General features: G+C 31.3%; 1 protein-coding gene across 1 annotated transcript; it reads right to left on the bottom strand.

Annotated features, from left to right (window-relative positions):
• Positions 1-4,294: 4,294 nt before the first annotated feature.
• On the bottom strand, positions 4,295-10,794 carry LOC139526878 (uncharacterized). The gene is made up of 5 exons (XM_071322050.1): positions 10,779-10,794; positions 9,704-9,933; positions 8,980-9,127; positions 5,438-5,767; positions 4,295-4,874 (listed from the first exon to the last, which is right to left on the bottom strand). Exons 1-5 carry the CDS (start codon positions 10,792-10,794, stop codon positions 4,783-4,785), a joined length of 816 nt encoding a protein of 271 aa, XP_071178151.1. The 3' UTR covers positions 4,295-4,782.
• Positions 10,795-14,433: the final 3,639 nt, after the last annotated feature.

The following is a 14,433-nucleotide window of genomic DNA, read 5'->3' as shown; positions in this document are numbered from 1 at the left end:
TCTCTGTCTATATACTGTTTACAGATAATAACCTGCTTCTTGTAATCAGAATGAGAATTATTTCCCAAGTTTAAATTTTTAAATTCTGATTTAAAACCATCAATTTTTCATTGATTCATTTGTAGGAATTTTATGACTTTGTTGAAAGTGTGTTTAAATGAGGCGTTATTTTTCCAATATCAACTTCTATTATATCTGTAATAAACTACATTCACATGCTAAGACAATTCTCTATTGGAAAAATGACATTAAATCATCTTGTAAATCAATTCCGAGATACTTAAAAAGACAATAAAATTGAACCTGCCATGAAAATTAATTTCATGATACTGTGTACTAATTATTGTTTGTCGGATACCAGTTTTCGTGGATTGCGTGGTTATGGTGGATACCAGTTTTCGTGGATTGCGTGGGTATGGTTGAATGATACCATAAATTTAATGTTCAACAAATAAAAAATGTCCTATGCAGACTTTGACAAAACCACAAAACGTAGTATCCACGAGCATGCAAGTTTTCTTTAATCCACAAAAAATTAATATCAACCTAAAATAAATGAAGCCACAGTATACAGTTCTACAATTGTAGAAAAACAGTCTTTACAAATAACAATATGTATTAAAAAATTACAACCATAAGTCCAGTATACTTATTCACAGCTAACAAAATGAATATTTAACAAAAAACAGCTAACACTGCAAAGAAGTAAATGCAAATATGAGTTCTTAAGAATCATGTAAAAACAGATCATCTTTAACAAAATGGCAAATCAAATAAATCTTCCCTTTCAAATTAAAATAAATAAATGCTTTTTGTAGACACAGCTACCTATAAATTAAACAGATATGCAAATTTGTCAAGGCATTCAAGCATAAAATATAGGTCATGACAACCTAAATGTTCAAGAGTGGCTCAGAATCTTTTTTTACAGTTCAGTAACTATACTGGTAAAATATTCCTTAGTTCACTATCATAATGGTCGATAATATGAACCCAAAAGTGACTTAATGTGTAATTGGTGACCTTTATTCACTTAGATATAGGAAGATGTTGTGTGAGTGCCAATGAGAAAACTCTCCATCCAAATAACAATTCATAAAAGTAAACCATTATAGGTAAATGTATGGCCTTTAACACAAAGCCTTGGCTCACACCGAACAACAAGCTATAAAGGGCCCCAAAATTACTTGTGTAAAACCATTCAAACTGGAAAACCAACGGTCTAGTCTATATAAATAAAGGGCTGCGCTTTAGCGCATGATACGCCCGTTGTTTGAAAGACGACGGGCGTATAAAAATGGCAAAAAAAGACTACAATGACAATGAGGAGCAGCAAGAAGATAACAGGGAAAGTGAAGATGGTGAAAGTGACTCTACTGAAAGTTATGATCTAAATGAGGAAGTAGGTGATGAAAGTAAGGATTTCATTGAAGACGGGCGTATAAAAATGGCAAAAAAGACTACAATGACAATGAGGAGCAGCAAGAAGATAACAGGGAAAGTGAAGATGGTGAAAGTGATTCTACTGAAAGTTATGATTTAAATGAGGAAGTTGGTGATGAAAGTAAGGATTTCATTGATGATGAAGATAAAGATTTCATTGATGATGAGGAGGCCTCTTCTGAGAATGAAAATGAGGATTTTTCTGATGATGAGGACAGTGATTACAATGAAGAAGACACTGATGATTAAACCTAGTTCAGCTTTTCAATATTTAGCATAAAAACAAATATCATTAACATTGGCATATAACAGAAGTCTTCAATGCAATATAAGGAAAGTGATATACATGTATGAGTATGGGTTTTAGTAATTCTGTAATGGCTGATTTCCAAATTTTATAGTAGTTTGAAAGAAGGTAATTTTCTTGGGGTATATTGCTCATAGTTAGATTCTGTTGAACACAGTAAGGAATCCATACTAAATTATACAAAGATGTATGCAAAAGTTGTTCAAATGGTGCTTAATATGGTGGATAATGATTATTACCTTTTTATTGTTTAGAATATTCACAAGATGATCATATTGATAAATGTTTAGGAGACTTGATTTCCTTATTTTTTTCATAAAATGACACCCTTTAACATTTAAGGAATATTTAGTCACATGTTAGGATTTTCATGTTGTCACTTGTTCACTTATTATGTGCTATTGTAGACTAGTTATGTTTTATAACATTTTTTATTGCGCTCAACCCTTCCACCGAAACCGAACTCTATAAAAAAGCTGCAATGCTAAGGTATCATTTGTGATTTCAATTGCAACCAATTTTAACAAGAGTAAAACATCCAATATGCAAAAACAGTATTTGATTTTTATCCATAGCTTAGATAGTAAAAATGTTATCATAAAATGATATATGCCTCAGGGAACAGTTAGTATCTCAGGGACTGCTTATGTGCTTTCATCCTTGCAACCATTCAATAATAGTACAAACGTATGACATTCATGGAACCTATTTTTTACAAGAAATTTAATGTTTTAAATTGAACTAAAGATTTTACAAATTTTATGTTTTTATCAGATTTTATTAAGTATTATTTGTTACATCAATAGACATAAACAATTCACCAAAGTTTCATGGACATTGGTGAAAGCCTTTTTGAGTTATTGTCCGAAGTGTTAAAAATCCCCCTTTTTTTATGAATAAAGCCCCATAAATCCAAAACTTAAAATCTGAAATTTATAAAAATTGAAAGGGAGCTTACATCAATAGATATAAACAATTCACTAAAGTTTCATGGACATTGGTGAAAGCCTTTTTGAGTTATTGTCCGAAGTGTTAAAAATCCCCCTTTTTTATGAATAAAGCCCCATTAATCCAAAACTTAAAATCTGAAATTTATAAAAATTGAAAGGGAGCTTACATCAATAGATATAAACAATTCACCAAAGTTTCATGGACATTGGTGAAAGCCTTTTTGAGTTATTGTCCGAAGTGTTGAAAATCCCCCCTTTTTTATGAATAAAGCCCCATAAATCCAAAACTTAAAATCTGAAATTAAAAAAAAACGAAAGGGAGCTTACGTCAATAGATATAAACAATTCACTTAAGTTTCATGGAAATTGGTGAAAGTGTTTTTGAGTTATTGTCTGAAGTGTGGACGACGGACGGACAGACGGACGGACGGACAACGGTATACCATAATACGTCCCGTCTAAAAGACGGGCGTATAAAAATGAGAAATGAGAAACATGTAAAAATTACATAAACAAACGACAACTACTGTACATCAGATTCCTGACTTACATGACTTAGGACAGGTGCAAAGGTTGCACTATGTACACATTTACATAATTGAATGGAAAAACAAGTATATATCAACAACTGTCTTTAAAAGTACAAATAACAATCTATAGTAACCATGGTAACTGAATCAAGTGTCCAAAAAACTAATCCTCCATTGTGAGGTTTTCATTGATACAAATAAATAGACTGGGTGATTACACATAAATTGGAACTTGCAGTCAGACATCAGATATATATAACTGTATGCATATTTTCCCTAAAATTGCAATAATTAATCAGCATTTTCATGCTTTTTGCCACAATCTCATTTATAAATGCATGCAATAAATACATATCCTCATATTATGGGTTTTTGTGCTATTCAGAACACATTGCAACAACACAATTTCCCTTGAAAAAGCATGCATATCACAAATTCAATTGATGTAGGAAAACATATTTTCTGACCATAATGTACAACAATGTTACTGCTGCTGTTCATCTTAACACTTGCAAGAGGTTATCGATAAGGGACTTTTTCAAGGGGCTAACTTGAAAGCTATCATGAAGCATACCACAAAGAAAATCTATATTGTAGCTCTTCTTTTAAAACTTAATAACAAGAGTGTTTTATTAATTTACTTGGAGCATGCTTGGAGATTGCTTTAATATGTTTGAAGAATAAACAGATAACTTTTAAGTTTCAGATCAGAAACAATTGTTAAGGACTTTTTACATGAGACTCTTACATAGTGAAATCAATCGTGTGCTCTTTTGGGTTAGCTATAGGCTGGGACAAGAAAATATCTGTTTCTTTTTTTGACATAAGAATTTTACTAAAGCTATGTTGTGAGAAAAAAAAACATTTACCCTGTGTAATTGATAATTTATTACAATGTTTGAAGTAAAGTTTCAAAAGACTTGTAGAAATGTTAAAAATTCCCTGAGATGTAGTGTAGTTCCAAATTATTCACCAATTTTCTCTTAAATCAACAAATCTTTTATTTACAATTGACTAATTTCAGTGTATACTTTAACTTTTTTTACCAGAATGAATATAACAAATTTTTACATCATTTACAATTGGTCTTTGACAGACGAGATAAAAAAAAAATCTTGGGAAAGTCTGAGAATTTCAAAAAATAGCCTACAAACAGCTATAATGCATATAAAGCCGTCTAATAGTTGAAGATATACCTCCAAAGTATAAAAAAACTTGAATTTTGTAAGTGATGCATTTGTACATGTAGTAGCACATTAGTAGAACTTTTACATCTAGGAAACATCACATAGATATACAACAATATAATTTAAATTGACATAAATGAAAATGCACACTTGGAAAATGCCGAAAATAAAGTTTGCCATTTTTGATAAAATCAGAGATAGGTTGATTAGACTCTATATATATTATGTGAACTGAAACTTAAAATTGAAATATTTGTTGGTATCAGTAACTTTATTCAATATAGTGCCATCAGTAATCTAAATGCACTATTTTTTTCTATTTCTCTTTTTCTGTATCTATTCATCTCTCTGAGGAACATCTTTAATCATATTTTGTTCTGTATAACAGACTCGTAAGACGGTGGTGCATCAGAAATCATTGGATCATGTGGGTAATGTAGAGATTCTAAAGGTGGTGCTGTAAAAAGAATATGTAAACATTAAAGAAAATTTTATGAGTTAATATGTCTTTTCAACTTAATTTTATATAAAAGAGGAGAGGTGGCTTTGCTCATTGTTGAAGGCCATGCAGTGACCTATAGTTGTTAATTTCTGTATTGTTTTGGTCTCTTGTGGAGAGTTGTCTCAATGGCAATCATACCACATCTTTCTTTTTTATATTATATGTGGTATGACTGCCAGCAAAAAAACTATTCACCAAAGATATAAGCCAGTATAGGCAACCATATAGCCTAATAGAGTTTTATTTTGATGTTGCTTTGTGAATACACCACTGTTAGTGCCATCAAGCATGTTTAACCCTGTCATATTCTGTATTTTCCGGTTCCAAGTCAGCAGCCAGTTATTAAGTGGTTGCTGTTTATTGCAGTATATCATATTGCTTTTCATTTATTGTTTTGTACGTAAATAAGACCATAAGCTTTCTCATATGAATTGTTTTACATTTGTATTTTCGTGACTATTTGCAGTGTATAGGGTTGTCTTCATTAATTTACATTTTAAAGAGATAAATAAACTCACCTGTTGGCTGTGTCAGTGGAATATTAGTTACATTATCATACGATGGCGGCCCTTGTGCATATGTATGAGGATAAGGATCTGGTGCACTTGGTTGAATATGAGATTGCTGCAAAGGTGCAGATGCAGCTTGTCGCCGTGGAGATCGTCTATTCTGAGGCTGTCGTATCACAGTGCCACTGCTAGATCTCTTCCGACAGCAACAACAATAACATACAATAATTACAATAACTGTTCCACTGATAACTAGTGTTAACATTAGTACCATATTTAAAGACATATCTAAACGATCATCTCCATCTTCCCATGTATTTGGAGTTATCACAGTTGTGGCTGAAATTACAGAAAGTGTCATTGTATTTTTCTACCATGTTTACCTTTTACACATTGTTACTTGGATGGAGATCTATCTTATTGAAACTCATATATACTACACTCTCTCATTTCTATTAAATATATATTTTTCAACATTTTTCTAAATAAGTTAAAAAATCTCAATATACAACATGTACAACAGTACAATGTATACATGGTATACATATATGCTTACATCCACCTCAATTGTACTCTGGCCGAAAGTGTCTCAATATCAATGAATATGCTCAAGAGTCATTATACAAATCATACCACACCTCATTTTGAATATGTTTTTCAAAATAAAATTCAGAATGGAAATGGGGAATGTGCCAAAGAGACAACAACCCGACCATAGAAAAAAACAACAGCAGAAGGTCACCAACAGATCTTCAATGTAGCGAGAAATACACAAGAAACTAAAATTAAAATAATACAAGACTAACAAAGGCCAGAGGCTCCTGACTTGGGACAGGCGCAAAAATGTGGCGGGGTTAAACATGTTTGTGAGATCTCAACCCTCCCCCTATACCTCTAGCCAATGTAGAAAAGTAAACGCATAACAATACGCACAATCATTAAAATTCAGTATTTTACCCATTTAAGGGGGCTTGCTGGTATAAATCAAATTTTATTTTTGAATATAGGATTTCGCTTTATCTTTTTATAAAAGAACTTTATCATATATTTAATAGAAAAATGAAATAAAATCAAAGAGCTGATAGTTCTGTCAGAGGTGGAAGAAGGTGAATAAAAGGTAATTTGAATTATCATAAAAGCAGAACCACTAACCCAGGCTGCTTAGTTCCATTTAATGTTTTTGAGATATGGAGGGACATATGAACCCCCCTCCCCTCTTTTTTTTCTTCAAAAAAACTAAATATCACTAAAATAAAATTTTGAATCAAAACCAAAAAGTATACAGACCTTTACATTAATATAACAAAGAAGTGTGTAAAGTTTTAAGCAATAATCATAAATTGTTTTTGAGATGCGGCGCGACATGTAAAATAACCCTCCCAATTTTTTTACAGAATACTAAATAAGTGAAAAATAAAATTTTGAATCATCACCAAAAAGCATACAGATGTTTCGATTTAGACTTATAATATAACAAAGAAGTGTGTAAAGTTTGAAGAAGAAGAAGAAGAAGAAGAAGAAGAAGAAGAAGAAGAAGAAGAAGAAGAAGAAGAAGAAGAAGAAGAAGAAGAAGAAGCATTAAATAGATCAAAGCATGTCTGTGTAGAATCTCTAATCTAAAATCGTAATTGTTATAATTTTATTTCTTTAAATAATCAAATCTAAATTTATGAAAATAATCATGATTGCTAAAATGGTATTGCATAAAGTTTACGTTTTCGGAAGACTATTTATGTTTAGGTCATGGTTCTAAGTGCTTCTTCACATATTTGTAAACAAACCAATATTGTCGCCACATGTGATTACCTTTGCACATGTGAAACAAATATTTCTGACAAAAGTCAGATTTCTCTTGTCAAAAGGCATTTATATTTATGTTGCAATAAATTATTCAGAATGAGGTACATTCAGTTTAGATTATATTTCCTATGAGCATTTAGAGTTAAATTAAAATTCTACCAACAGCAACGTACTGCTCTTGTCAACTGAGTCTTGAATAATTTTATAAATAGATTCAAACCATTTGAAGTAGAAGGGCATCTAATTCACATGACAAAGGAAAACAATGAACAAAGACATCAATTTAATAAGAAATAGATCCTTTTTATTTATTAAAAACAAAATCTTCTTGTCTGCAAATTCGTAACTTCAAGGGCGAACATGTAAACAGGGCGAGTTGTCCCGATACCAAATTCACGCATGCATACTTCAAATATCTACAGTAAAAACATCCGGTTACAAGTAAACAAATAATGTTCATGTAGATGAGATGAAATCTAATAATTTACATAAATAAAAGGGTACAAATTAAATGATTCAGATGCTTAATCATGTGTAAAAATCGGTGTCAGGAATCAGAAGTTGTTATGAAATTTGTAATACACAGAGACGAATGCGGCATACGGAGAATTCAATGATTTTAAAGTCGGCACCATTGGCCTTCAGAAGACTTGAAGTCTTCTTCCACCAAAAATGGGGTCAGCGTTCATTTAAGGTGGTACCTAACACCTGAACTAAAATCAATTTGGCTCGTTTAATTTTCTTAAAATTTTGACAAAGTATTTTCTTTGACCCTTAAACAAAAATATAAAAATTTCAAAATTTTTGAACCAACCGTTTTGTCAGAAAAATTACACTGGTTATACAATGTATAGCAATTTGACAAACACTAAATTTGATCATTGGGAAGCTTAATATTCCCTTCACAACACAATGTAATTAAAACGTTTAGTTGATTTTACAGAGTTATCTCCCTGTAGTGTTAGGTACCACCTTAAACTCACAATCTGCCTCCGAAAAAAGCATATATTTTTGTTAATGTCCTTTTTTCTGTTGAACTAACAGGAGAAATAGAGGTAATATCGAAATAAAAAAATAACCTAATTACAGAAATCGCTTAAATTTTACAATATTTAGCAAATGTTTAGTTTATGTACAGCTTATTTGAAAACAATAATAAAAAATATAGGTCACCGATCTGTTAAAAATGTTATTTCAATTTTAATGCCAAAAAAGGGCATTTTTGCACCAAAGGGAGATAATTTGGAGATTTTTCAATAAACATTTTAAAAGTCATTTTTTGGGTTGAATTTTGTACCATATCATAAAAGGATAACTAACATGACTAATAGAGTAATAAATGAAATTTGTGATGAAAAAACAAATGTTTAATTTTTTGCTGAAATTAGTGTACCCGCTAGCCTCCTTGAGCATTTAAGAATACAGAGAGAGGTCTGAAAATTTGACACTTTGAACTGTGATTGACATTAAAACTTCTAACAGATCATCATGCACTAAGTAGGCTGCTTTCAAGTGATTCAAGGTCACTACTATTAGTTTATCCTGCCTTTTTTCCACCTCAAAACTCCTGTACTGCCTTTTTACCAAATTTCATCTTAGCCTCCCCATAAAAATCAAATGGTAGCTCCCTAATGTCTTCTTTACAAATGTTTTTGAACTCAGGTACATTGTTGTCTAAATGGCAATCATACACTGTAGTTTACATCTCTTTATTTTTACATAGATAATTATAACAGACTATTTATACTTACTTCTTGGTATAGGTCCATAAGTGACTTTCAAATGAACCCTGCTTAAGAAAGATTTTCTGTAAGTTTTGAAGACTATAAATATTCCATTTCCAACACCTGACACACATATGGGTGTTTTTGTAGTTGCTTGACTATCACAAGTTAAGTGCTAAGATAGAAAATAAATATTATTCTAAACTGCAACTTCAAATCATAAAAGGTGTGCATTGGTGTTTCTTCGTTTAGGTATTAATTAACTTTTTAGCCCATCGGTCTCTATCCTTTATATATTTTGCCTAATTTTCTCTATTATCTATATTTTAGCACCCTATTATTCTCTATTCTCTTCTTTTTTTATTCATTATTCTGTAAATCCCCAACCAGACCCTTATATAAGAAAAAGGTATATGAAAAGTATGTGATGATGATATAACTATTTAAAACTGTGTGTTTTAATAAATACATGTACATGTAGTTTAAATGCCCTTTTTTTTAATTATTGTTATCTTTAAAGAAAAAAGGGGCCAATGGTCAATGTAAGAAAAATCTAGAGAGAATCATTTCCAGTTGCATTTTCAATTGATTATATCTCAAAACCAGGACACAGACTTATCTTTTTTCCTGCTTTTAAAGTTCTATTGCATTTATACTATCAATTAATAATAGTCTTTTAAAAAGTTTGTTATTTTGAAACAAAGGAGCAAACATCCTTAGATCTCTTTAGTTACACAGAAATACTACTCACCACTGTAGCAGTTTTTCCGTAAGTAACTAATCCTTCATATATCTTCAATTCCATGGGACACGTAGTCTCGTCAATATTGACATGATCGACAGTCACACAGTATTGACTATTTCCATAGTAGCTTGGTATTGTTATGTCAAAATTACATTTATCGAGAATTTCGTATGCACTAAATATGTATGTTTGTCTTTTCTCAACAAAGTTCCTTGATTTGCAATCCTCATCTTTTCCTGTCAATTTAAAAAGAGAAATCTGAATATGGTTAGTTTCAGTATTTGGTTAATCATTTATATCAGTAACTAGAAGTACTGTAGATTCATTATTTATTGTTGGATACCAATTTTAATTTAATTTAAACATATTTATTTATACATTGTTATAGTGGATTGGGAAACAAGTTTTGCAACTTATATTAATCCCTTTCCACTTTGTGGATGCGAGTGCTGCCTTGTAGCAGCATTAGCCTACTCTTTTTCGAAATCTACAAGGGTGTCTTTAACGTGCAAGAGATATATGGCTCTCTATTAACACGGGTCAGCCATTTATCGTCCCCTTCCGACTGACTATCATCGTTTCCTCAAGACCATACTCGCAGATGGTGTCAAGGGAGAGCCAAAAATTGAGTTCCTGAAATTTTCATCCCAAACGATAATTGAACCAGGAACCTTTGTGTTAGTAGTCCGATGCACTAACCACTACACCACGGATACCAATTTTTCGTGGATTTCATAAGTACAGATGAATCACCAAATAAAACGTTGAACACATAACAAATTTTCTATATGCTTGTATGTAGACTACTGCAAAACCAGGAAATTAAATTTCCACGAACATGCAAGTTTTCAGTAGTTGTCATTTGTTGATGTGGTTCATAAGTGTTTCTTGTTTCTTGTTTTTTATATAGATAACAGGGCCATAACTACCAATGAGGCAGGGGAGGCAGCCTCCCCTGAATTTTCTACACCAAATTTTTTTTGAAGTAATAAAATAAAATATTGACAATATGTACACGAAGAACTTGAATTTATATTATAAACAACACAAGTTTACAGTTTTAACAGTGTTATTATGATACGTGATATGTCTGTCATTTTTCGGATTTTGGATCGAAAGTGAACTGTTTCAGTATTTATTTAATTAATTTTTTTCGTGTGGCCATCTGTCTGTTATTCAGTACTGTATTGAGGGGGTCAGTATTCGTAAGAGAACACATATAAAACTTTGCTTTCGATAATTTTGAATAAACCCTCTTACTGCGGGAAGGACATATGTGTCCTCCCCTGGCTTACTGCGGGAAGGACATATATGTCCAAAGGTTGCGTAAAAAAAATATTATTTTTTTCCCTTTCGTAATATTTCTGAAAAAAACACCTTTCCTTCAATTATTGAATACATTTTATATATTTTATTCATCATGTGGTTATTATTTTTGTTGTTGTTTTCTTTTTACCTATCTTTTTCATAAAACGTCATCATTACGTCATATATTATTTGACGTCATTCGACGTCATAATGGATTTGACGGCATGATAGCGCTATCAAATTTTAGAATGAATCATTTTTATACTTTTATTGATAAGACAAAAAAAAAGAATCTTAGTATGAAACAGTAGGGAAAAAACCAAACATCAACCCTTGAAATGATCATTAAGCAATATAAACAAAACTATTTGCTAATTGGTTTTAGTTCTTGTACCCAACAATAAATAAATATTTCAAACAAATGTCCTTAACTCTTTTAGATTTGGAGGGACACATATTATTCTCAGTCTTGAACTTGATGCTTGCCTCGGTTTTCTTACTTCTTTAAAAAACAAATTAATTAAACAACGAAAAAGTCTACGTTGGTATTTCAAATTGTAAAATTGGCATACAATAGCATTTTGCATTGTAATGTTTTTTATGCATTATTAGCTATTATAAACTTTAGTTTATGTGCAAAAATGGATAGATACTACAAAGTTATTGAAAACCCGTTAGGAGCAGGAATCAGCCAAATAATGAGAAAAGCTTTTAGCGTAAAGTCAGCAAGAGGGTTAAAAGAAATAAAAAGAAGGCCCCGACATGAAAAAATGTAAAACTTACATGAAAACTTTAAACGGCATAATTTATAACAATTCAGTTTATGAAAAACATATGTGACAGACATGATCCAACGACAACTACTGAATTACAGACTCATGACTTGGGACGTTAACAAAAGAGTGTGCTATTTTTATTTTTCCGGTATTTTTTTGTTTTACGAGTGTTGTTACCTTTTGAAATATTTGCTGCTGAAAACTTATAAATGTCTAACTTAATCTATTTTGTGTTATAGTTTTTTGTATCCTGCCTTTCAATCTTTCAGAACAAGTGTTCTTATTATATATATAATTTTATAACGCGTGGATTGTGATGAGTCGAAGTTATACCACATTGGAACTGTATTTATACAAATAGAAGATCAGATTTTCACATTTTTTAACGGCAAATTTTGAAATTCCTTAACAAATATTCAATGAAGTAACACCTTACGATGTTTAAATTTGAGACCAGTAAACATTTTTAAAATCCATATCTATCTGATACTGAATACGGTGCTTTAAACAAAAATCTATGTTTTCCTTGCTATACTTCACGTGCTATATAAGGTGGGGGGGGGGGGGGGGGGGGGGAGGGATGTAATAAAATCTCTTTTCTAAATATGTGTAAATATTAGATTGAAGTACGCATGTAAATTCGGAAGGGCCCTCTAATTATTTATTCTATGAATATAAATAAATGATTTTGATGTTTACAAATAGTATAAATATACCATTGAAAAAAGTAATCAATGAAACTTAGCAGTTATTAACGAAAATAATAGGACCGAACCTAAAAATTAAGAGACAGAAAAAACAAACATGTAAATATATAGCTAATAGCGTACACTATCCACGTATTCCAACACCTGAATGAAAATACAGGTATGCAAAGATATTACAGTTAAGAAGAGATTTTATGGTGGTAATTAGTAAACATGCAGGTAAAAATATGTGTTTGATTTGGATTTGTCATTCGTCAAGCATCAATGTGATATGATAATGAATATGACAAATGAAATATGATATGAATGATATAAGAAGAACTGGTATGAGTGCCAATGAGACAACTCTCAATGCGAGACCCAATTTATAAAAGTAAACCATGATAGGCCAAAGTACATGCTTCAACATGGAGCATTGTCAAGCTATAAAGGGTCCCAAACAATTCCAGTGTAAAAAAAAAAACCGGAAAAACCAACAGTCTAATCTTTATAAAAACAGAGAAACGAGAAACACTTATGAACCACACCAACAAACGACATGCAACTACTGAACTGTTCAACATCAGTATAACATAGAAAAGAATAACAGTACTCAGTGACAGTAGTAAACACAAGAAATAGTTCAAGTGATGACACTAGCGTCGGTGCAACCATCATCTACACAAAAAAGGGCCGGGAACAAGACGATTACAGTGTATATCGCTGATGGAGGATATTTACGGAGACAGATACATTTTACAGTATACATAGCAAAACATTTCACAGCATTGACATATTTTTGGCATCTTTAAACATTTCTATTAAAAAAAAGGATATAAAGTGTGCATGTGTAAACATCTTCAATCTTAAATGCGTCTTTCTTCAGAAGTTAAGGCTGAAAGTTAACTGCGTCATAGTTAAGCTAATATAATGGATTTGTTTTTAGGTGTGGCGATATTTATGTTGGGGCACATACATCCTTTATAATACTATATCAACTTGAGCATACGTAAACCTAATAATACAGCACTATTTAACTTTGATTGTTTTGTATAACTTTCTAATCGTTTGACTTTAAAAAGCTTACATATGCTTTGTTATACCAAAATATAAGAGCTTACTTCTTACGAATCAAAAATAAGTGCACAATCACTTGCTATTGAAACGGGGTGAAACAGTTCATATAAAGCACTATAGCAACTGAAAGTTTCCGTAAACTTTGCGGAGATAACGCAGAATATTGTGCGCATTTCCTTTTATAATGTCCCAATATAAAAACCTTCGGGAGAATTTATGTTTAAGTTTTCAAAAATTGGTTAAAGTTAATTTTATCAAATCAGTATCATATTTAATTAATCAAAATAAAATGGCTTATTCCAACCAAATTTGTAAATATACGAGACAAGCATTTGAATATAAAAAAAGGAGATGTCAGATGTGGTATGATTGGCAATAAGACAACTATCCACCGAAGTTCAAATGAAGTGGATGTAAGTACATTGTAATTACAGGCAACCGTACGGTCATTAACAATGATAAAACCACAATTTAAAGTTCAAAATAATGCTTAGTGTTAGTTAGTCTACCATAAATAATGGAAGAACTATACAAAAAATAGACTTGTAGTTATAAATACAGCATATAATAGATTTTCTCTGATTTTGCATTATGTTTTATTTACATTATTTGTCATGTTGTATATATATGTCATGTTTGTTGAAGTACACTTGGAATACACAATGCCATCTTTTTTATACGTACGTTATCCAATGAAATATTTGATTTGATCTATGATGACCAACCGAAAATAAGCAAATCTGACTTGAAATTTTGTAATGTATAGTGCTATTTTGCAAAAACTGAACGTCTTGTTCAAAACACTGCAAAGTGCTTGACTAATTGAATAGCGCGAAACTTCCTTCGGACGTGACGTGATCATCATTATAACGTTACGTCATGTCATATA

The sequence above is a fragment of the Mytilus edulis genome, chromosome 1, assembly GCF_963676685.1.
Source record: "Mytilus edulis chromosome 1, xbMytEdul2.2, whole genome shotgun sequence".
Lineage (NCBI taxonomy): Eukaryota > Metazoa > Mollusca > Bivalvia > Mytilida > Mytilidae > Mytilus > Mytilus edulis.
The sequence above is the reverse complement of the archived record's forward strand: the minus strand, read 5'-3'. Positions and strand labels throughout refer to the sequence as shown.